The 23001-nt window shown below is 47.1% G+C and overlaps 1 protein-coding gene and 1 non-coding gene across 3 annotated transcripts in view; both read left to right on the forward strand.

The window, feature by feature from the left end:
• Positions 1-1004: 1004 nt before the first annotated feature.
• The window catches only part of NTM (neurotrimin), a 1090341-nt gene continuing 1068344 nt past the window's right edge, over positions 1005-23001 (forward strand). Inside the window, exon 1 of one of the 2 annotated variants that reach the window (XM_070048355.1) lies at positions 1005-1481. Coding sequence is in view for 1 of the 2 variants with exons in the window: in XM_008259092.4 (XP_008257314.1) it covers positions 1400-1481 (82 nt within the window). In the remaining variant the exon portion in view is untranslated. The remainder of the gene's footprint in view (positions 1482-23001) is intronic. The other variant, XM_008259092.4, reaches the window with a different exon arrangement.
• On the forward strand, positions 18257-18378 carry LOC127485303 (U6atac minor spliceosomal RNA). The gene has a single exon (XR_007912412.1). It is a non-coding gene; the product is annotated as a U6atac minor spliceosomal RNA (small nuclear RNA).

The raw sequence follows: 23001 nt of genomic DNA on the forward strand, positions 1-23001 counted from the left end.
TTTTTTTTTTTGTTTTTGCACCACAATAAATAAATTTATCTTTTAATTCCACTTCCCATGATCTTTTGGGAATGCCCTCAATACAATGAAAGCTGTGTGGGAGTTACAAATAAGTATAGGGATTAGCTGTGGATATCAGGAAGGACATTTCAAAAATTTGTGCTGAAGCAGAGTGGGGATTTTGTGTAGAGAGCAACACCGTTCCAAAATTTTTGTTCCCATGGTATATCCTGATTCTTACAAGAGGCAGGCAAAAATCAGAATCATCAACTTCCTAGGCATTAAAATTAGATCTCTCAAGAAGTCATTTGATTATTTCTGTCTGGCTTTTATTCTTACCTATCACCAAGGAGATGAATGCAAAGCAACCCTCAGAGGACATTTTCTAATTATACACAAAGACTGCACTCAGGAAGTCCTTCCGCAGGTCTAGCTTAAATCTCTCTTGCTGCAGTGCTCACCACAAACACTCATGTAATTCTCATTAGCATATGTAGTTGGACTCACCCCTTGCTCTCTCTGGGAACAGGTTTTCCATATTCAGACTACTTCCACTCCAGTCTTTCCTTCCCATGGTATCATACACCTGTGCCCAACTTTGGAAACGCGTGAGAGAAAGGAAAAGAGAAGTGATATAGGCATTCAGAAACAAGAGAAGAAAATAGAAAGTTATTTATTATATTCAAAGCAACTAAGTGGAAAGGTTGATGAGAGAGAGAGAGAGAAGGAGAAAAAAAAAAACCTGTCACTGAGGAATATTTCCATCAGAGGGGACAGTAGGTCCCCAAGGATAAATTTGGACACTCTCTTACAAGTTTCACTTTGCATAGAAATGTCCCTTTAAAATGTCCCGCAAGCCAGTGCTGGCTGTAGGATTTTTCCAGTGCAAAGGAAGTCTGTGGGGGTCAGAAGGCTGTCGAATGCCAGGGGAGAGGGATTTTCCGATGCTTGGGGCTCTGAGACTGTCAGCTTAAAAAATGGAAGTAATATAGAAGGGGCAAAGTGGCATTTATCATTCCCTCTCTCCAGGCTCCTGTCTCTTTAATCAGCTAGCCTGATTTGCCCAGTAAATGATTCCTGAGAGTGTGTGTGTGTGCCCGCGCGCGCGTGTGTTGTAGCTCTGTCAATCCTTGGATTAGAACCAATGATTGCAGCTTGTAGGAGGGCTGTCCAGGGCCAGATTGTACAATGTGTCTCGGTGCCAGAGTATGAGTGGAGGTAATTACGGAGAAGTCATACTCTCTCACACCGTCGGCTTTCTCGTGTCCTTCAGCGAAACAGTGGATTTAAATCTCTGTGCACAAGCTCGAGCTCCAGGCAGTCTATTAGGAAAGAAAGGAAGAAGAAAAAAAAATCCTGAACCTGACAAAAAAGAAGAAAAAGAAGAAGAAAAAAAATCATGAAAACCATCCAGGCAAAAATGCACAATTCTGTCTCTTGGGCAATCTTCACGGGGCTGGCTGCTCTGTGTCTCTTCCAAGGTAAGTGCTTGCTATTGATTTGCCTACGGTAGACCCGGGAATTGGACCGTGTGCTTGCTAGGATTCGTAGACTCCCTGAGCCAGCTCTGCTGCGCGGCTAGCAGGTGGAGGGGAGAGAGCGTTTCAACAGCATGGCTGGGACTTCATTCTCCCGACCAGGCTGTGAGAATATTGATTCGATTCTGGCTGCCACCGGCACGGGGCGGGGTGGGGGGGACTGGATATGCATAAGTAAAATGTGTCTGGCACTGCTGTCGGGTCCCTGGTGGTGTGCTGGGCTCCCTGGCTTTATGCACACATACACAGCAGAGCACACATGTAAGCCGGGGGAAAATTACCGATGCCGAGGGCAGCGGGGTTGTGACTGTGTTGCTTATGCGACTGGCAAGAAATGGCAGGAGGAAACTTTAAATATCGGCCAGTGAACTTGCAACGCTTTTAAAAGGAGCAAATTGGAAAAATGCACGCTGGAAATAATCAGGTGCCTCCTGTGAGGCTCCGGTCAGCGATCCTCAGCGATCCGGCTTCAAGGGCTGAATCAATTTGCATCAGCGGCTGCGGACAGAGGACTGTGTTAGTTTGCAATGTGCTTAGGGGGTGTGTTTGTGGCAGGGGTTGAGGGGGCTGTGGATAAGGAGCAGATAAAGTGGGCGGGAGCATGGGGCTCTGAATATGGGGGAAGCTTTTCTAAGTTGAAAGGAGACAGGCAAGAAGAGTGGAATTGCTAATTTTCTGTGTGTTTCTCAGCTGGGCATCCAAGCCGGGGCTGCAGTGGAGGGCCGGTCTTGCTCTCTGGCCAAGTGCGCACTTTGGTGTGCGCTGTGCTGTGTTCGGCTGGATCGGGAGTCTGTCTCCACCTTCAGTCAGCTTGCTACACCATGTAGCCAGCCCCACACCCCGTCCCAGCCGTCACGTTCATCTCATCAGTAGAGTTCGCCGTTTACCTACTCGTTCTCATCTACCCTGTGTTTTTGGGTGGGTGGGTGGGGGGCACTAGCTTGCCTCCTCCACATTAAAGACACCTGAACTCAATGGGATGCAGACAGGCAGTGAAACTTTCCCTGGGTGGTCCAGTTGGGCTCCGCAGGAGGAGATGGGTGAGGCTCCATCCTATGCAGTTGTATTTCTAGAGGGAAGTTGGGTCTGATGGAGTAAAAAAAGATGGGAGCCCCACCCGCCCCATTCTCTTCTCCCACTGCAATATGCAATGCTTCCTCCTGCTGACCCCACGCTGGGGTCAGGCTTTGGGGACTGCAATGGCTCTGGTGCAGATCCACAGGAGGTAGGCAGAGGGACTGGCCTGAAGAGAATCAAATGTGTGTACACCCTGGACTGGGACTCATGGAGGAAAGCAAAGGGGGCACAGGTGGGATTCATGTTGGGGACAAGGAAAAGTCTAGAATGCTGGATCTTGCAGGGCTGTCTGTGACGTCGCCCGCTGCACCCAGCCCCAGAGGGGCCCCCGGGCTCAGGATCCCTCGTCTCTGATCAGTGAAGGCACTGGTGGGCATAGGAGCCTTAGGAGTCAACTCGGAGGCAGCCTTGGTTCACACCTCTTATGTAATCTGGAACAGCAACAATGTATGTGTAGGTGCCTATGTGTGCTTGTGTGTGCATGTGGGTGTCCATGTGTACCCCTGCTTGTTCTGGGCACACAGGACCCCAAGCAGTGGGATCAGAGCCTCACACAATCAGCGGGGAAACTGAGTCCAGGACCAGGTACTTTTGAGGAAACGGCTTCCGTCCTGCTAACAGCAGAAATGGAAAATCACAGGGCAAGGGATGGAGTGAGAGGGTGGCCCAAGGGAGCGGGAGGGAAGGTCCCGAGTCCTCCATAATTTCCATCTGTCCTGAGATCTGCGTCTCTGCTCTCTGAAAAGTCAAACCTGGAGACAAGGGCCCAGTTTCCACCATCAACAACCCCACTGGCTGCACGCCAGGAGCCCCAGGGCCATACTGAATTTACATATAAATTAGCATGCGTGATTTCTTTTTCATCAGAAATAAATGCAGGGAAGCATAATATTTGTTCATACTTTGAATCGTCCCTGAATAGATGAGCAGAAAGTGCCGGTGCCAGTTTTTGCACGGTGAAGTCTAATGTTGCCGTCTCGTGCCGATTTTGGGGTGGGGGGTGGCGTCGGAGATGCCACACACCTTTCCATGATCTACCAAGTCCTGAGTTTCCCAAGGACTTGCCTGTGCTGTCTGCTTCCAGTCGGCTCTGGTATAGGCTCCAAGGCATCCTAACAGACAAGCCCCTTCCCCCCACCTCCGCTTTTAAGGCAAAATGAATTCTTAGGACTCCCACACCCCAGGCCTGTTGGCCATCAGGAATGTGACATCTTTGTTGTTGTTGTTGTTGTTTGTTTTTGCTTTCAGGGCAAGGAAACTGGAGTCTGGTAGCCATCTCTTATCAAACTTCCAGAATTACTGAGGCAGCCCAGGTCTTGCCTGCAATAATCCAGCCCTATTGCATTGACCTAGTGGGACTACTTAGAATGCAGTACACATTTCAAGGCAATTTTTTCTTCTCTGTTTTTGTTTTAAGCTGGCTCTTCCCAGGCTCCTGCTTCCCGTGTTCCCTGCCTCTTGAAAAGGTGTCTGGTGCAAGGTGCAGGGGATGGTCCCCTCCCTGACCCTCTCCTCGCATCCCCCCACCCCCACCCCAGAGCCCAACCCAAACCAGCAGCAACCATGATCCGGCTTAGAGGGGAGGGAGTTGCCAAGGGAATCAGCAGTGATTAGTGACAGGTGGGCAGGAGGGGTGATTAGCTCCCTGGGGCTCTAGCCCTAAGGTGCACCAGGTTGATTAACCAGAGGCCCCTCTGGTGCCGGGAGGCTGCAGCAGGCTGTGTCCTTTTCAGCACACCGCCCACCTTCTGCCACAGAGAGGCTCTGGAAGAAATGGCTGGTGTGTTGCTGCTTTCTCTTTCTAGAAACCGACCATTTCTCCTTCGAAGGATTGTCGTTCCTTTCAACACCTTCTGATGAGTGGGATTCCTCTCTCACCTTCATTTTTCTCGCACCCCCTCCCATCCCACCGCAACTTCTCCGCCCACTGGAGACCTGGATGGTGCAGAGTAGAGGGGAAGATGATTCAGCCAAGAGCGCATTCACCTTTGCTCGGAGCCAAGTACGCAGTCCCATTCAGGGTGAAAGCCCGGCTGAGTTCCTGCCACTCCCAGCAAACACGCAGGTGCCCGCAGCAGCCCAAGCTGAGCAGTGGTCCTGAGACGTGAGAGCGCAGATGAGAGTGTGATGGTGTTTACTTGCAAAGTGGAAAAAGTGATTTGGGGTGATAGGACCTTGGTCCTGATACGTAGCATTGTGTGCACTTGGAAGCATGCTCTCCCAAAAATAATAGTAAATGATGAAACTGTGTAGCAGGGGACAGAAGAGCTTCAAAAGGTAGAACCTGTCATGTTACAAGCTGCAGCTCCGGAAAAGTTTTGTGCAAGGTATGCAGGGGACGACAAAGCACTTGCACTCCGTCCTTTCTCCTGGGAGAGGACCCATGGGCAATGGTGGTCCTCAGAGTGTCAGCTCCCCGGGGCCTGAACAGCGCCAGCTGTGGCCAGCAGGCTTTGCAGCATGGAGGCCGTTCTTGGAATAGCAGCTGCTGAGTCTTCTTTTCACGGTTCTTTTGAAGCCAAGTGTAAGCCCAAGGACCCCCTTTTTTTTCAGCTGGAATGCTCAGCCCCGACTGCTGCTCTCTCCACGTCAGCTTCTCTGCTGGCCTTGGAATACGCTGAGCAGTCCTGGCTGGGGTCTTTGAAGCATCTCTCTTGATTCTCCATGTGAGATGTTCCAATCTGGGTTGCCTTCCAGCAGTCCCTAGGCACCTGTTCCCTGCGTGTATGGGGCCTGGCAGGGCTGAGATATAGTGGTTAGTGCTAGTGCTGTCTGCTTGTCACAAATGGACCAAACCAACCAATGCTGGCTCTAGCCACGGTTTATCCCTTGGCATAAAATAACCTCTCTCGATGTTCCAAGAAGTGGAAGATTTTGTGAATTGTCATGGGACTGCAATTGTGTCGTGTGCAAGACATGTAGGCTGGAGAGATTCACAATGCTCTTGCTGTCCAGTTCAGGGTGGAGGCACACTCACTGTAGAACCAGTGGGTCTGGAATATGGCTCTTGGGGGTTGGGGTGTGTAGTCTGCTTCTCCCTACTGACACATGCTGTAGGTACAAAAATATGCATGGCTTTATGTTAGCCTCACCAGGGTCCTCCAGATGTCCAGCACCCAAGACCCTTGACCTCTAGGTTTCAAGCCAGCCATAGTGGCCACAGCACACCTCAGTGAAGACCCTGTATATCGGATCTAAAACTGGCCTATGTTTTCTGTAGGGAAAATCTTCCCCTCTGTGAGTCTGTCTCCCCACCTGCCCGCCAGGCCTGGGAGCAGCTCCCCTGGGTGTTGTAAGGGCTCATTAATGCTTGTAACACTCCAAACATGTGGTGCTAAGTGGAGCGCCATGCTGAGATGGTTGTATTTAGGCGGTTTACTTCCTTTCTGCTCTATTGGCTTGTTACATGTTTACTTTATGTCTATAGTCATTTGAAATTCAATAAAACAAATTAAACATAAAAAATGAAAGCACGCACACATAAGGTAGTCAATGGCACACATGTCGGATGGGGTCCCAGGGCGCCATAGTGGTTGTCCCTCTGGCTCCCCTGCTTGGATGCTGTTGTTGTACCCTGGGGAGGGCCGGAGGGGCTTCAGGGAAGCTCGCTGGGGGTGCGCCTTCCACCCATGTTTTACAGGAGCTTTGGCTCTCGGGGGGGCAATGCATGCAGTACAGGCTGAGAGCATCTAGGATGTTGGGAGTCAGAGTGGGGCAGGGAGTGGGAGGAAGATAGCTCCAACCTGGATTGGAAAAGTGGGGGTGGGGTGGGGCAGGGAGAGAACTCTGGCCTTGGGTTTCGCTGTGATTTTGGTCAGTAACTTCTCAGGGAGCGTTCTATTTTCTTTTATGTATGTATGCTTTTATTTATTTATGCAACCTTCTGGAGTAAGCCGGCTCTTGCCATCAATGCTGAGACTCAAGGCTATCAGGGTCCATGGTCCCCTCTCCTCCCCCTCTCCTCCTGCTCTCGTTCCGCCCCTTCTCCCCTTCCTCTGTGCCCCCTCCCCTTTTCCTCTTTCCCCTTTTCTTCCTTCCTTTCGTTTTTCCTTCTCCTCCCTGGGAAACATAATTGATCCGTTGACGGATCTAGGTCAAGCTGGAAGGGGCTGCTCCGCTTCATGCAGGCCTGCCTAGGAGAAGGAGGGGAGAGGCTGCTTCCCGGTTCCCAGGGAGCCCAGGTGACAGGTGGGAGGGGGGGAGGGGGATGCAGTGGACCGTGGGTGAGTTCAGACGGCCTCATAAGTGTGTCAGGATCCTATTGATTACGGAGTCCTCGGCTGCTCGCTATCCCTGACACTCTAATTTTCCGCATCCAATCTGCCTCTGCCTCCTTCTTGCTTCTTCTCTCAGCTGCTGTACTTTGCCTGTGCCAGTTTCTCTCCCGCTTCCTCCTCCTCTACCTCTCCCCTTTCCACACTTGGGATGGGAGATCACAGAACAGCCCCCACTTAAGTCACCTTAGAGAAACAGGCCTTTGGTTTATTTGCGAGAGAAAGAACAGAAGCCCGGCCAAAAGGGCTCTGTAAGTCATTTGCAAACTGCAAAACAAACCTACAAAGATTCACATTTTCCTCGCCGGGAAGAGAGTATTTCAAGAGAGACTGTCAAGCTAAGAAATCAAATATTGGAAAACATACTCTTCCAGTCTGTTACTGAGGACATTTTAACTTAAGAAATCTGATTTTTGGGGGGGATCATTTTTGTTTGTTCGTGTGTGTGTTTTTAGCATCTGTGAGTATCGCCCTTTGCAGTGATCAGACTGAACCTGCTCCTTCACATTCACCCTGTAGGGCGGCTTCCTTTGCTCATCCGGAAGTGTCGCCTGCCGACGTCTAACCCCAATACAATGCCTAACTGGTGATGTAGCTGTGCCTGGTTCAATCACCAGGGACTGTGTGTTGAGTCCCTACTGTGTTCTGTGCATCCTGTGAGGTGCTGGGAATACAACAGTGACTAAAAACAGAAGAAAGATAGGACCAAAGACCTAGTACAATCTCCCAGGTTCAGCTTGGTTTGCCAACTTGTTTTTGCAACGTTGAAGCACCAGCTGGAGTCTGCAATGACATAGATTCAGGTGTCTCGTGCAACCCATGGCAAGAACATGGCCCGTGCTCGCTCCTTGTTCAGAGATGAGGTACTGGGAGAGGAGGCACACGCCCTGGCTTTGTGCTGTAATACATCAGAAGTGCTGCCTCTGCCAGGAAGGGATTGTTTATGTCTGATATGCCTTCAGGTGTGTGTAGCACGGTGGAATCCAGTGGGAATTAATGGACCTTATGGTCATCGTCTTGTGCTATTGAGTTATTGGTTGATTTTTAACAGTGCTGCGGCCACCTCATCTGACCTACACGTCTCCTTTCTGCTCTGCCTCCTGCACAGAACTCCAGGGCCAGGAAGATAAAGGGAGAACACTTTAGATAAGACCAGGGAAGAATTTGCCTCAGGCATGAGTCTGGAGGGATTCATATTTCAGGGCAGATCAGATAACCTCTCCTTGGAGAGCCCCCTTTATTTGCTACCCAATCATCACACCCTAATTTAGGGTTCCTGGAATATTACCCATGCTTCAGTAATGGAAGGGGTTTATTTGTTCTCCTCTGGTCTGGCACCGTGGTTGGGGCCTCCCATTGTGTACTTGCCCTGCTACGCATCATCATCTTTTAATCTATCAATTTGTTTGTTTATCTATTTCTGCCCAGGGTAGATATGGCTTCTCCAGTGCCCAGCCAGCATACTACAGAGGAAGCCTAGAGGCTTCAGAAGGGCTGCTTCTATCTGAATTTCCATCTTGACGGTAGGGATTATCCTTACCTCTCTTATAGACCTCGGATTCTCCATGTCCAGCAATCTAGAGTGACTCTGCATCCCTTGATTTATTTCAAAAGTTAGAAGGGTCTCCAAGGGTTAGGAGTGATCTGCATGCATTTGCAATATTCTCCGTGTCTAAGCCCGTACTCCCCAAACTTGATGTCCTGTGGAATCGCTTAGGGAACTTCATAAAAAATACCAACGTCTGGGCCTCTCTTTGTGCTGGGGCCTCTCGTTGATGTTTTTAAAGAGCTTTCCTAGAGGTTCTCATCTGCAGCCAGGTTGAGAACTCTGCCTCCAAAGCCATCGGAAAATGTTCTACAACCCTGGCAAGACACATGCCCTATAGGTGCCTCCGGTTTCTCTCTCTGAAATAAAGCCGTGGTGCTAAGATTTTCCAGCTTCATGCCAAATTCAGCATTTGGCAATTCTGCCAATCGTTTTTCTGAATACAGTTATTGATAAGAAGTGGTGCTGCAAGAAAATACTGGAAACCAGCCTTTGCCTGCGGGCAGCTCAGACTATAAGCAGTTGCAAGTGGATGAACAAGAGTCTGAAGGTGCAGGTGGCGTGTGTGCGTGCAAACAGCACACATGGCATTGCATGTGCAATAGTGTGTGTCCATATATGCACGCATTTATTTATCTGCCCTTAAAATGGAAGGGATGGATTAACTAGTTGTAGTGTTTTACATTGGGGGAATTGGGTAAGGTAATGACTCATTTGAATGAAGGTCAAGAATTAGTATATCTGAGCTAGATTCAGGGTGTGCTAAGCGATGGTGGGTCTTAGAGGAATCTCCATCTGGGAGTGCAAGGATTGCCTATTTCTCTTCTATTTAGCCGCTTTTCTCCCTCCCTAGGAAGCAGTTAACCAGCCGCTTTGCCACCACTGCTCACCTTCTCGTGGTCAATAAAAACATACTCATGCCCAGAACCTTGCCAGCAATGCTGTAGCTTCACCTGTTAGGCAGTGATGATGCTGGCTCCAGTCTCCAAGCCAATGCAGTTCCTGCCCTGCGTGTGAGACACAGGAAACAGAGCTGCCGTGTGCGTGCCAAGTCACTGGGTAACCCTGCAGTGTCTGACGCCCCACCCCCCACTCCAGAATCACCTCCAGCCCAGGCCCATGGCAGACTTAGAGGATGTACTCTCTTGATTTCTCTTCTTGAACTCTGACACCTCACAGTGCACCTGCAGTGCAGCCCTGGCCCTTGTCCCAGTAGTGGAGAACTTTCCTCTGTCCATTGTATTTGACCATCAGATTTTCGGCCAGAGAGGAAGATGGGATGGAGAGAAAGGGGAAAGAGGCAGGAGAAGGAGAAGTTTCTGCCTTCTTGTAAGCTCCAGTTATTTGTCCAAGGTGTGGAGCTTTGTGATAACATACAGGTTCCGGGGCCAGATTTTCTGGGTCCAAATCCTGGCTGTGTCTCTTCTTACTTTGAGATGCATGGAAATTGAATCTACCTCTGTGATTCCATTCCCTTTCAATAAAGTGGAGGTAAGTATAGGACTTACCTTGTAAGGCTGTTATGATTAAATGAGTAGGTGGAAATCAAGTACTTGGATATTGCCTGGCACATAGTAAGTGCTCAATAACTAGTATCTAAGAGTGTCGAGATTTCCACTAACTCTACTAATTAAGCAAGACACTGTCTTTCCCTGCACCATGATTGTTTTTCAAATATTCAGAAATGTGATTCCCTCCCCTTCTCCCCTAAATCTTCTCTCCATGAAGCTAAATGTCCCAAGATTTTCCTCCTATTTTCTCTATAGTGAGCCCTAGAAGAGGTGCTGATTACTCTTTCTTAAAGTTATTCTCACTACTGCATTCTTATTAAAGTTTTCTTCTCCCTGCGTGTGCTGAGAAACCCTGCATGTTACAGGCTGGGGCGTCTTCTGTTCCAGCTCTAAGTGGAAAACAGCCTCAGCTCTCTGGCAAGTGTGGCAACTCCTCTGGGACTGGCCCGGGTGCCTGTGTTACTAATCCTTTGCACTCTGCATTCCAACACCTTATGTTTTCCTGTCCTTCCTCCAAAGATCTCAGGTGTGCCCTTCCCTCTGCGGATGCTCCAGCCCTAGCCTATCTCAAAAATGCTTACGATCCAAGGCTCACCATCCCTTGGTAAGGGACCGCCCCTTTCCTCCCCTCCTTTTTGTTTCTCAGTATGTGTATACGTATCTGCTTTTATTCTCAGTGCTTGCAGCACAGGGGTTGATGTAGTTACTTACTTACAACTCTCTCTCCCTTGCAGTCCATGAACTCCAGGAGGGCAGGGACTGCCTTAGTAACCTTTACATTGGTAGCACACTCAGCACAGTGCCCGGGACCAATATGATGCTCAGTGTTTATGAGTGGAAGAAGGGTGAGGGGGAAGGGAGGATAACTCAGGGGCCATGTAACTTTGTGGACTTAGAGTCAACTGCTGTTAACTCAGCCCTTCCAAACCCTCTGCATGTGTTGGTTCTTGTTAGATTAACTCATCCCTTCATTCCAATGAGAACTTTTTTATGACTCCTAAGTCCATTATCTCAGCTATTAGTGTCCTTTCCTGGCTGTGATCAGTTATGAACCATATGTTCCAAGGCACCAGGGTAGTCATACTCACAGAGCTCTAGGCTTCAGCCTGAGCTTATCCAAGAGCTGAGGACTCTCTCTAATGGTGAGCAGATCAGGTCAGTGGAGGATGGGCTGTCTGCTTGCAGGTGTGTCCTCTACCTGGATGAGTGCTGGCATGAGAGGGCTCAGTGGGGACAAGACAAAGTCGAGTCTAAGAAAAGAGGAAAGTGACTGGATGGATTTATTGAATTGGAGAAGATGAAGTGGTCAAGTGTTTCATACCTGCTCCTTCCAATCTAATCCCTTTCTCCTTCTTCCGTCAAGTTTTCCATGAGGGTATCTGACTATCCTTCTCAATGGTTAAGAGGTAACTTGATCCAGGCACGGAGAGATTCATTGATCAGCTGTTTTCTTACTACAGTTGGTGATGCTTGGACATTCATTGTTGGACAATTTTGCCAATGCTAAAAGCAAATAAGAATTAATAAATTATCAGACATTTCTTCCTTTTCCTTGGAAATTTTTTAATAGAAGAATGTAAGTGTCCTCTCACCATATTTTGTTGGTTTCCCATACTCTTCAAGCCTAGACCAAGATCAAAATCAATTAATCACTAAACCCACAAATTTTTTTAACAGGCTCCTGGAATTGAAAAATACCTTGGAATTTCTGTTGCCCAGTCTCTCTCCCAGGGCAACAATACCACCTGCCCATGTGAGGTTCACTTATTCCAGTCCTACAGTCCCAGAAGTTGCCAGTGACCAGGCACTCCTTCCTGCTGAATCATGCTGGGGGATGTGGGTCCCCAGGGCTGACTCTCAGCGATTCTCACTGAGAACATCAGAGTGGGGCAGGGTCACCTCTAGTCTGAAAGGACCTCAGATGAGTCTATTTGCAAATACATCTGAGGATAACTGACACTAACAGCCTTTCTCATAGACGATCAAATGAGAAGAATTTTCTATTCTGGTAGATACTATTTTAAAGATTATTTTATGGATTCAAGAAGCAGATATATATATATTATATGTATATATACATATATAATGTATATATTAATATATATAATATATGTATATGTATATATATATAGTATGAGAGAGAGAGAGAGAGATTCCCCCATCCACTAATTCAATCCCTAAAATCCACAATGTCTAAAGCCAAAGCCTGGATCTAGGAGGCAGGAACTGGAAATTTGCAGAGACCCAAATGCTTGACCCATCACTACTAACTCCTTAGGGTCTGCATTGACAGGAAGATGGGATTGGGAGCCAGAGCTGGGAATAAAATTCAGACTCTGTCACGTGAAATGTAGGCATCTTTGCTGCTAGGCCAAATACCTACCCCTGGCAGGCACTTCTTAGAGGTTTTGAATACTAATTCTATCTACTCTTTAGAAACCATACTCTATAGAATGGCGGATGTCCTAAACAGCACTCTGGCCTCAGAATCAGCCCTAAAGGCATTCCGATCTGGCTGAAAAGCCCATGAGAGTATTTCAGGCATGGAAAGCCAAGACACTCTGGCAAAAAAAAAAAAAAAAAAAAAACAAACCCTAAATGAAAGATCTCTGTGAGTGAGATCCCAGTGGAAAGAACAGGTCTTCAAAGAAGGAGGTACCTTTCTCTGAAGGGAGGAGAGAACCTCCACTTTGACTATGACCTTGTCTAAACAAGATAAGAGTCGGAGAACTCAAGGGGCTTCCATAGCCTTGGAACTCATGACTGGAGCATGGGGAGATTACTGAGGCCATAAACAAGAGTGTCAATTTGTAAAGTCAACAACAGGAGTCACTGTGCACTTACTCCTCATGTAGGATCTCTGTCCTAAGCGTGCTGTACATTGAGACTTAATGCTATAACGAGTACTCAAACAGTATATTTCACTTTGTGTTTCTATGGGGGTGCAAACTGTTGAAAGCTTTACTTAATGTATACTAAACTGATCTTCTGTAAAAAAAAAAAAAAGAAGAAGAAGAAGAAGAAATTATCAATTCCCAACTTGACTCTCACTGGGATTAAACATGACAATAGGTCTGATCTGATTTCATCATCATTTAAAAAATCATCTATTATTTTTCACTTTATGTTTCTGTGTGGGAGCAAACTGTTGAAATCTTTACTTAATGTATGCTAAACTGATCTTCTGTAGATAAAGAGAATCGAAAATGAATCTTGATGTGAATGGAAGGGGAGAGGGAGTGGGAGAGGGGAGGGTTGCGGGTGGGAGGGACGTTATGGGGGGGAAGCCATTGTAATCCATAAGCTGTACTTTGGAAATTTATATTCATTAAATAAAAGTTAAAAAAAAAAAGAAACCATACTCTAAATACTTAGGGGGTATCAATGTTATAATGATTAAAGTTCTCAATTCCTAGATCCATACATATCTAGATATGCTCAGTTAGGGCCAATGGAATACAGACTCAAGGCTCCTGGGTGGGGTTTTAAGGATTGTACTCAGAGGAAATGTGCTTTTTGGTGTTACCATGTCCCTCCTTAAATGGGGGACTAAGATATAGTTCAGAAGACAACTTGAAAACAGGAAAAGAAGCAACAAACATCAAGAAAGGCAAAGAAAGCAGCTTTTAGTTTGAACCATGGGCTTGCTGCTTTGGTAAATCAAAACCAATTGAGTATGGGCAATTTCATATAGACCAATCTAATACAGGGGCCTGAGGTTCAAGATGGTATACCAGCTGCAGTAGATTTGGAATGGCTATTTCCACACTTATTACCACTTGCAGAAAACCTGCCATCTAATTTGATTTTGTTTACATGCAGCTGAACACAATACTGAAAAATCTTTAGAGAGCAAATTCTTGCCTCTCCTTAACTTCTGCCTTTTAAAGCTATCAGAATTTCTTAGAAAATAGAATAAAAACATACATTCACTTTGGTGAAAAATTATTGAAATCCATGCATAGAATTTCCATGATATGCATTTCCCAGGAACTTTTTGGAGACCTGATGTTCAGGTAACATTGTGTGATCTGCTTCCTTAGAGACTATCATGGACGCTACTTATCTTATCTTGACATTCTCAGTCCATTCTTGTCATCATCACATGATCTCATTTCTGGGTCACTAATCATCCTGATCACTATCTTCTACATGTCCAGTTTGGTAATGAGGAATTGGAAAGGAATCTTCAGAGAAGACTCCTTCAGATATAATCTGATTGGCAAAATACAGAGAGGGCCGTTACCCAACCCGTTTTCTGACTTTGTAGTTCTAAAGGTCCACTCTATGACTGTTTGTTTCTTTATTTCTTTGTTTTCAAACCACGCCACTGGCTCATCTTGAAGTTGGACTCATTCCTCACACAGAACAAGCTAATATGTAATACCTCTCCTATCCTCTACAGATTATTTCCTTCAAATATCTCTTTTAAATTTTTGAAAATTTTTTGAAGTTTGGATCCATTACATGTTAATAAAGATTTATTTATTTATTTGTAAGGAAGAGTGACAGAGAAAGAGGGAGAGAGGCAGAGGAAGAGAGAGCTCTTACACCTGCTTGTTAACTCCTCAAATGCCTGCAACAGCCAGGGCTAGGCAAAGTCAGGTTGAAACAGGCTCCTAAGTACTTGGTTCCTCACTGACCCTTCCCAAGATGCACTAGCAGGAAACTGGATCAGAAGCATGAAGTAGTGGAACTCGAACCAGACACTATGAAATGGGATGCAGTGCTGGCTTAACACCCTGAACTTGAACCCAAGGCCTGGGTTCATTGCTTCAATCCATTGAGGTTGCTTTTGGATGCTAATGAGCTGTCACTATCTGCTTTTTTCATCTCCAAATGATAAGAAAATTTCTGAAATCAATGTAATAGATTCAAGGATATGGCCAAGTTCTTATCTAATTTGCAATTCCATCTATTCCAGAGCTATTTACTCTGACTGCACTGTGTATGAGGCATAAACACCAAGGTAGGCATAGTACCCTGAAGTACTGACAGTTCAGTACAACACGGCGAATATTGGGATAAAAGAAAGTCACATTTGCTGTACTTCCTTCCAGACTCCTTCTGTAGGAAAGAGATGGTAAAGCTGAGAGATAATGGTGAGTACATTAACCAGGCAAGGGTTACGTGTAGAAAAAACTACATATGCCAAGGTCTAGAGGTAATCCAGCGTGATAAAGATTCTGGATTCCAAAGTCAAATATGGCTAGGTCAAGTTTGTGATTTTGGGGAGGTGGTCAGGAGGGGAGAGGTGAGGATAGAAGGTCAAGAGGTATAGTTGGCAAGGTAGGCCTAGGTCAGATTTTGAATAGTTCATGTGAAGAATTTATCCTGAGGGAAGAGAGTGTATGTGCTGAGAGGTTATATTTTCTAGGGGCCAGCATTATGGTGTAGTGGGTTAAGCTGTCGCCTGCAGCGTAGATATCCCATACGGGCACCAATTTGAGTGCAGGCTGCTCCTCTTCCCACCCAGCTCTCTGCTAATGCACTTGGGAATGCAGAGGAAGATGACCCAAGTGCTTGGGGCCCTGCTACCTACGTGAGAGACCTGGAAGAAGCTCCTGGCTCCTGGCTTTGGCCTGGCACAGACCTGGCCATTGTGACCATTTGGAGAGTGAACCAGAATATGTAAGATTTCTCTCTCTCTCTCTCTCTCTCTCTCTCTCTCTCTCTCTCCCCCCCCCACCCCTGTGTTACTCTTATTTCTAAATAAATACAGCACAATAAAGGTTATATGTTACATAATAGCATGGTACAACAATAACGATTATCATTGAGATAATAACAATAACGATTATTATTGAGATGCAGAGAGAGAGAGAGAGAGAGAGAGAGTGCTCCGTCTGCTGGTTCTCTCCCCAAATGTCTGCAATGACAGGGAGTGGGCCAAGTTGAAGCTGGGGACCAGGAACTCAATCCAGGTGTCCCATGTAGGGGGCAGGAACACAATTACTAGAGCCATCACCAGCTGCCTTCCAGGGTCTCCTCTAGCAGGATGCTGAAGCTGAGAATGGAACCCACATGCTCTGAGCTGGGGCAGGAGTATCTTAAGCACTGTCTTAATTGCTAGGCTTAGCACCTGCCCGTGTAGCTTTAATTATTAAACAACATTATGTGGATTAGCTCAATGTGTTAACCATCACTCCAGTTGCAATGAAGGAAGTGAATTGAGAGAAGGCAGGACCTCAGGGAAGGAAGTCTCCTGGGGCCCTTGCAGCCAATTCGGCTGGGGTCACCAGGGTGAGAGTGCAGAGATGGAGACACAGAGGCACTCAAGAGGCCCAGAGGATCAAGGGCTGAGAGCTGGAGAAGGGGTGGAAAGAGGATGGTGAGTGATAAAGGGAAGAATAAAAGGACTTCGGCTTCTGGGTGCATGGCCAGAGGAGGGTTCTTAGAAAGATGTGATTTGTGGCCAGCACTGCAGCTCATTAGGCTAATCCTCCACCTGTGGCACCGGTACTCCAGGTTCTAGTCCCGGTTGGAGCACCAGATTCTGTCCTGGTTGCTCCTCATCCAATCCAGCTCTCTGCTGTGGCCTGGGAGGGCAGTGGAGGATGGCCTGAGTGCTTGGATCCCTGCACCCGCATGGGAGACTGGGAGGAAGGAGCCGGCTCTGGGCTTCGGATCGGTGCAGCGGCCGGCCATGGCAGCCAATGTGGGGGTGAACCAACAGAAGGAAGACCTTTCTCTCTGTCTCTCTCTCACTGTCTATAACTCTCTCTCTCTCTGTCTCTCTCTCTCTCCTGTCTAACTCTGCCTGGCAAAAGGAAAAAAAAAAGATGTGATTTGGGTCATGATGGGGTTACCAGGAGCTCTCCAATGTGAAGATAGTCAGATGCATATGGTGCCCTGGTGAGATATCTGGGCTTGGACAAAGGCAGTCTTCAACTCTAGTTCTGTTAAGTGCCCAGGGAGAGAGTAGAGAGTGACTGAACGGAAATGAGGGCAGGTCACTAGGACTTCAGAGTTAGGAAGAAGGACAGCAGTCTGGGAAAGTAGGTTGGCAAAGAGCCACAGAATCACAAGAAAACCCAGGATGGGTGATGGCATGCAGTCACAGAGTGCACGCTTTGGGAAGGTGGGGATATTAGAATGTCAAGGTCTCTAGAGGTTCAAAAGAGAATTTATTTATTTATGCTAAAGCTTATTTATTTTTGCTTATTTGAAAGGCAGAGGGTAGAGTGAGAGAGAGAGAGAGAGAGAGAGAGATCGTCTATCTGTTGGTTCACTTCCCAAATGCCTGCACCAGACAACGCTGGACCAGGCCACAGCCAGGAGGCAGTAACTCCATCCGGGTCTCCCACATGGATGCAGGGGTGCAAGAACTTGAGCCGACACCAGCAGCCTCTAGGGTGCTCACCTGCAGGACGCTGGGTTGGAGGCAGAGTTGGGGCTGGACCCCAGGCATCCTGATAACGTATTTGTGAACCCTAAGCATCAGCTTCTCTAGCTGTACTTAGGCGATCATAGTTAGCCCCAAGACACCTATCCCCATGGGGAGAATAGCTTTGTAGGGGAAGTCCCAGAGTGGGAGATAAAAGTGAGGTGAAGAGTAGAGCTAGAAAAAGTGGAGAACTATTTCAACAGATTTACTGTTAAAGTACAGAAGTGGTGAGGTAAGGGGGGGGGCTATTGGAGAGGAGTTTGCTGCTGGTTTCATAAGCTATGGAAGACTTGTTTGAATACTGATGGGTGGGACTAGTGGAGGGGAAACACAAAGGCAAGATCTGGGAGACCATCGCCCACAAGTGAGGCCCTCAGTGAACCTGAACAGGTTGGGGGGCAGAATGAAGGTTTTGAGAACAAACAGGTAGAAGAATGAGCCTTGGGAAGAAAGGAGATCAATTCAGTCACTATTCAAAGTAAAGAGGAGAAATCTTTGAGAATATCCATTATGATTGCATTTAGCTACAGATGACAAAACGATCCAAGAAGAGCGGCTTAACGAAGATACAAGTTCATCCCTTGGGTTACAAAACTACTTCTTGTCTGTTCCTGGCTGGCATGCTACTCCCCACCTCAGGGACCCAGGCCTTTCTGTCATTTGAATTTGCTCTATGCACTTTGTCTCCATGGTCTAAGAGCATTCAAATGTGGGGTGAAGAAAGAGATGTAGAAGCAGCACCCAGCAGAAGCGACTCTTCTGGAGCAGGTGCCTAGTTTGATTGCCCCCTGCCAGAGCTGTGCCACACACAGAGGCAGGGAAGTGTGGGAAACACACTCTATCCACTTTGGATGACCACTTACCTGCACTGATTCAGGAGACTGGTATGGAAAGTGGAGGAAGAACCTCCAGAGACCATTCACGTGTGGCTTGGAAGGAGAGAAGGTTAAGAGTTCCCTTGAGCAGGATGGGAGAGGCCTTATGCCAACAGGACACTTGGTGGGTGCCGCCTCCTCACCGACTTGGTGGCATCCAACCCCTATTTCCAACATCACTAGGCATTAGGAAAACAGGAAAGTGATCCCAGTGAGGCAGTACTTCATACTCATTAGAGTCTCTTATCAAGAAAGAAAAGGAAAGAAAACAACCAGTATCAATGATGACGTAACCAAAGTCCAAACATCACACATTGCTGGTTTTAACATAATACAACCACAGTGGAAACTGTGTGGCTTCCTCAAAACCCTAGCATAGAATGACCATCCCACCCAGCCACTCTGCACCTGGCTATGGACCTCAAATAAATGACAACAGGACCTCAATAAGTAATTACACATTATACTACTATATACTATGCAGTAGTCAAAAGGTGGAAGTGTCCATCCATGACAAATAAACAATATTGCTGACCATACTTGGCCGTCCACACGACAGCAGTTGTTACTTTGGAAGTTGGGCCAAGTGAAGGGCTTTTCAGCTGGGAGCCAACAAGGTCTGTGGCTCTGACCCGGGCATCCTTGGACTCCAGGGTGGTTCCATTTCTAGTGACTTTCCACCTCGAAAACCGATGCAGTGGATTGGTCTGTTGGGTCTCCTTGATGGCAAATCACTGTGTAGGGCAGCCACCTGCACATACAGACAATGGCTATTCGTTAGCATTAAAGAAGGAAGCAAACTCTGACCTGCTACAACATGAGTGAACGTTGAAAACATTGCGCTACGTGAAATAGTGTGACGCATAAGGACAGACACTGTATGGTACCCCTTCCACGAGTGCCTATAGTAATCACTTTCACAGAGGTTACTAGTGGCTGGTGGGAGGGTCTCTGGGGAGCACTCTTTAACAGGAACAGGGTTTCTGATTGGAATGATGAAAACGTTCTGCCCATGGATTCTGGTGATGGCTGTGCAACATGGTCAACGTAGTGCCACTGAACTGCACACTTGAAAATGGTTACAATGCTGAATTTTAGAGTAGGCGGTTCTACTTCAATTTAAAAAAATTGGAAAGAGAGAGCTAGCTGTCTCTGGCACAGAGGAGGCATAGGTGAGTTTTAAGCCTGGTTGCAGGAAGCTGAAGGAGTTTCCATTTGATGGCTTTGATTTTCCCCTGGGCATAGTGTGGGGGAATGGTTTGTGTTTATGTGCATGTGTGTACAGGTGCACATGTGTACAGGTCTATGTGTGTGTGTGTGTGTTCATATAATATGGTTTGGTCTTTTAGGAAAGCAAGAAAGAACTGAAATAGTTGCTTGTGGAAAGGGGAAGAGAGAGGACAAAAGTTAGAAGAACTTGGTGCAGGTATCTCTGTCTCTGTCTCTATCTCTCTCTCTCTCTATCTCTCTCTCTCTCTCTCTCTCTCATACTTTTCTATTTTCTCAGGATTTCTATAAAAAGTTAAAGCCCTGTCTTCTTTTTCCTTGTCTTTTTCTGATTCTGTCCTCCCGTACTTGTTCACAGCTCACCATCTACACAACTTTTACATTAGTTTTTAAAGGAATTACAGAAATATACTTTCTTACCTTTATAATTATAGAGGATATATATATATATGTATATATAATGTAATCCTTGGTCTGTGCATAAATCATCCTAATGTCATTAAATCTAACTTTAGGAACTTAGCTTTTCCCAAGACTTTATTTTCCTCACCTATAAAATGGGATACTTAAACCTCATTTTATACAGGGGACCTGAGTATTGGTGGATTTTGATATCAGTGTAGGGGAGGAAGCCTGGAATCAACCCCCAGAGATGCTGAAGAATGACATACACATTCATTTACACAGTTTATGTATTTATTTGGTTTATATACCTTGGAATTTAGCTTTCATGTTTAATTGAATTATGTTTTTGTGAAACTTTCCCTACCTTGGATACAATTTGGAGAATTAGAAGCCAACATCTTACTTAGCAGAGCCATCCTCAATTCCTTCCTGTTTAGATGAGAGGCCCTTTTCTATCTTGCCCAGTCCATCTCCCCTTCTCTGTCTCCAATATTCTCCCCATCTCTCTGCCTCTTAGCTCCACTCTGTACTGAATGTTGATCCCCTTCCACAGCCCAGGGCCTTTGCACATGCCACTCTTTGAGGGCAATGTTCTTCCTGCAGGACTGGCATCGTGGGACACCATACATACTCATCTGTTGTTGAGGATGATTAAAAAAACGAGGCCAGGGAAATCATTTAAAAGGCTAAAAAGGAACAGAAGTTGTGAAAGACCATGTCTAAGCTTCACACTTGGTCTTCAAGGGGATCCCTGTTCCTAACCTGTCCTAGGATGACAGGAGGACACCTGTTGTTGGACCACAGGCCCCTAAGTGTGGCCTCTCACTCACAAAATACAGACCCCCACCCAATCATCTGGGTCCCATGAAGCCCCTCAAGTGATGCACACTAAATTTGGGAACCCATGACTTCAAGGAGTTGCAAAGAAGGAGCTCTTTTTTGGAAGGGTCCCCTCCTGGTCTGGGCACTGTGGGTGAAGAGGAAGCAGATGTAAGGATCTGGCCTCAAGGGAGGGGTCTCACTTTCCCTTCCCTATACCCACCTTAGGGAAAGCCGCCAGGACAAGGGAGCTGAGGCAACACAAGCCGTGTACATAAATAGATGTGACGTGTGCAAATGCTCTTCAGTATCCCAGGGGGATTGGTCCCAGGTTCCCTCTCCCACTGCAGATACCAGAAAGCCGCAGGTGCTCCAGTCCCCATTTAAACTGGTGTTAGTCTGTAACCTCCACAGTCCTCTCCTCCACTCTCACTCATCTCTGCACCACGTACACCAGCTAACACGATGTGAATGTTATGTGAACAGTTACACTGCGCTGTTTAGGGAACAACGACAAGCAAAAAGTTCGCAAACGCTCAGGAGGAATGCAAATTCTTTTCCTGAATATTTTTGATGGGCAGTTGGCTGAGTCCAGAGATTCAGAACCCATAGATGTGGAGGGCTGACTGCATTACCAGATTTAGCAAAGAAAAATCTAGGATGCTTGATAAATTGAAATTCCAGGCAAACAGTTTTTTATTAGACGTCACTGTGCTTATAGTAAAAGGTCTTTATTTTTGTGAAATTCTCATTTAATTATGCATCTCATTTATTTTTATTTTTGTGCTGTTACCCTGCCTTTTGGCCATAAATATTAGGTTCATAAGGGAATAGCCTGATCAGAACTGGCATCCAAAGTGTAGAAGTGACTTTTAATAACCTATTAATTTGCTGCTTAATAGGATCCTGTGTGATTTGACAGGGAAGCAAAAGGATGGCTGCTTTTTCTGGCTCATCAGATCACTTGTAAGATCGACAATTGGAGAGAGAGAGAGAGAGAATGGAAATAGCAAACGTGGTGGTGGTTGCAAGTAGTGCACCTATCAAAAAGTCCCTCCCCTTCGTTCAAATAACTGAGCACTTACTATGGGCAGGTCCTGTATCCACACGCCCTCCAACAGAAAGACAAACCCAAGCCACCTTCCTGGAGCTGGAGCTCTCCAGCTCAGGGTCCTGGCTCCTGGGCAGACTTCCGGCAACCTCCTCCTTACCGGTCCCAGGTGACAAGATGCCCCTCCAGAGGGTGGCCTGGTGCCCTGGCCGGGCATGAGTGACAAGCTCCCTAACCCGATGCAGCGGAGGGAGCGGCTCTGCTGACAGAACCATTTGCTGGTTTCCGGAACATCCTCCCAGCCTCGGCAAGGCGGCAGCGGGCGTCAGCAGGAATTTCAGGATGTATCACTCTCTCAGGTGTCCGGCTTTTTGTGAGCTGGACCACTGCTTCCTTTTGTGCTTCTCTGGACCTGCAGCCTGCATGTACTGTCCTCCCAGACTTCCAGAGCCCAGGAAACGACCCGCACAACACTGCCCTTTCTTCCCCCTCCTTACTGCTGTGTTTATGTAAATGACTGGAAAAGCAGTTTTCGGCTTATTCCTGAAGCTTAAGAGCTTCGTGAGAAGCCTATTATTGAAAAATCAGAAACTGAAAAGCAACTTCTTAGACAATGAATTAGCAATGCAGTGACTGTGTGTGTGATGCTGAGTGCACGGGAACGGGCTGCGTTACACACACAGGAGCTCCCCTGGGTTTCAGTAATCAAACACGTGGCAACAGGTTGTCTGTTTCAACAGAGAGTGAGCAATCAAAGGAGATTTGCAGTTAATCCAAATATAACAGAGAGCCTTCCAAAGAAAGCCCAGGAAAGGTGAAACCGGAAGAGGGACGAGAGATGGGCCACTGCTGACAGGTGTGGGGTTCCACGTGCCACAGGCAGAACCTGAGAGCAGCGGCCCCAAGTCCATCTCCATGAGCATGGAGGAGGCACCTGCTTAGAGGGAGGGGAAACTGGGGCTCAGCTGCACATGGAAGCAAGCCAAAGACCACCTACAGGAGTGCGTGTTGGGGAGCAGTGGGTAAAGCCACCACCTGTGACTCCAGCATCCCACGTCTCAGGGCCAAATATGAATCCTGGCAGCTCTGCTTCCCATCCAGCTCCCTGCTACTATGCCAGGGAAAGCACTGGAAGATGGCCTGAGTGCGCAGGGCCCTGCCATGCACACGGGAGGCCCAGGTGGAGTTCCCAGCTCCTGGTTTTGGCCTGGACCAGCCCTGGCCATCACAGCTATTTGAGGAGCACATCAGCGAATGGAAGATCCTTTTCCATCTGTGTCTCTCCCCACTC

This window comes from Oryctolagus cuniculus, chromosome 1, assembly GCF_964237555.1.
Source record: "Oryctolagus cuniculus chromosome 1, mOryCun1.1, whole genome shotgun sequence".
Lineage (NCBI taxonomy): Eukaryota > Metazoa > Chordata > Mammalia > Lagomorpha > Leporidae > Oryctolagus > Oryctolagus cuniculus.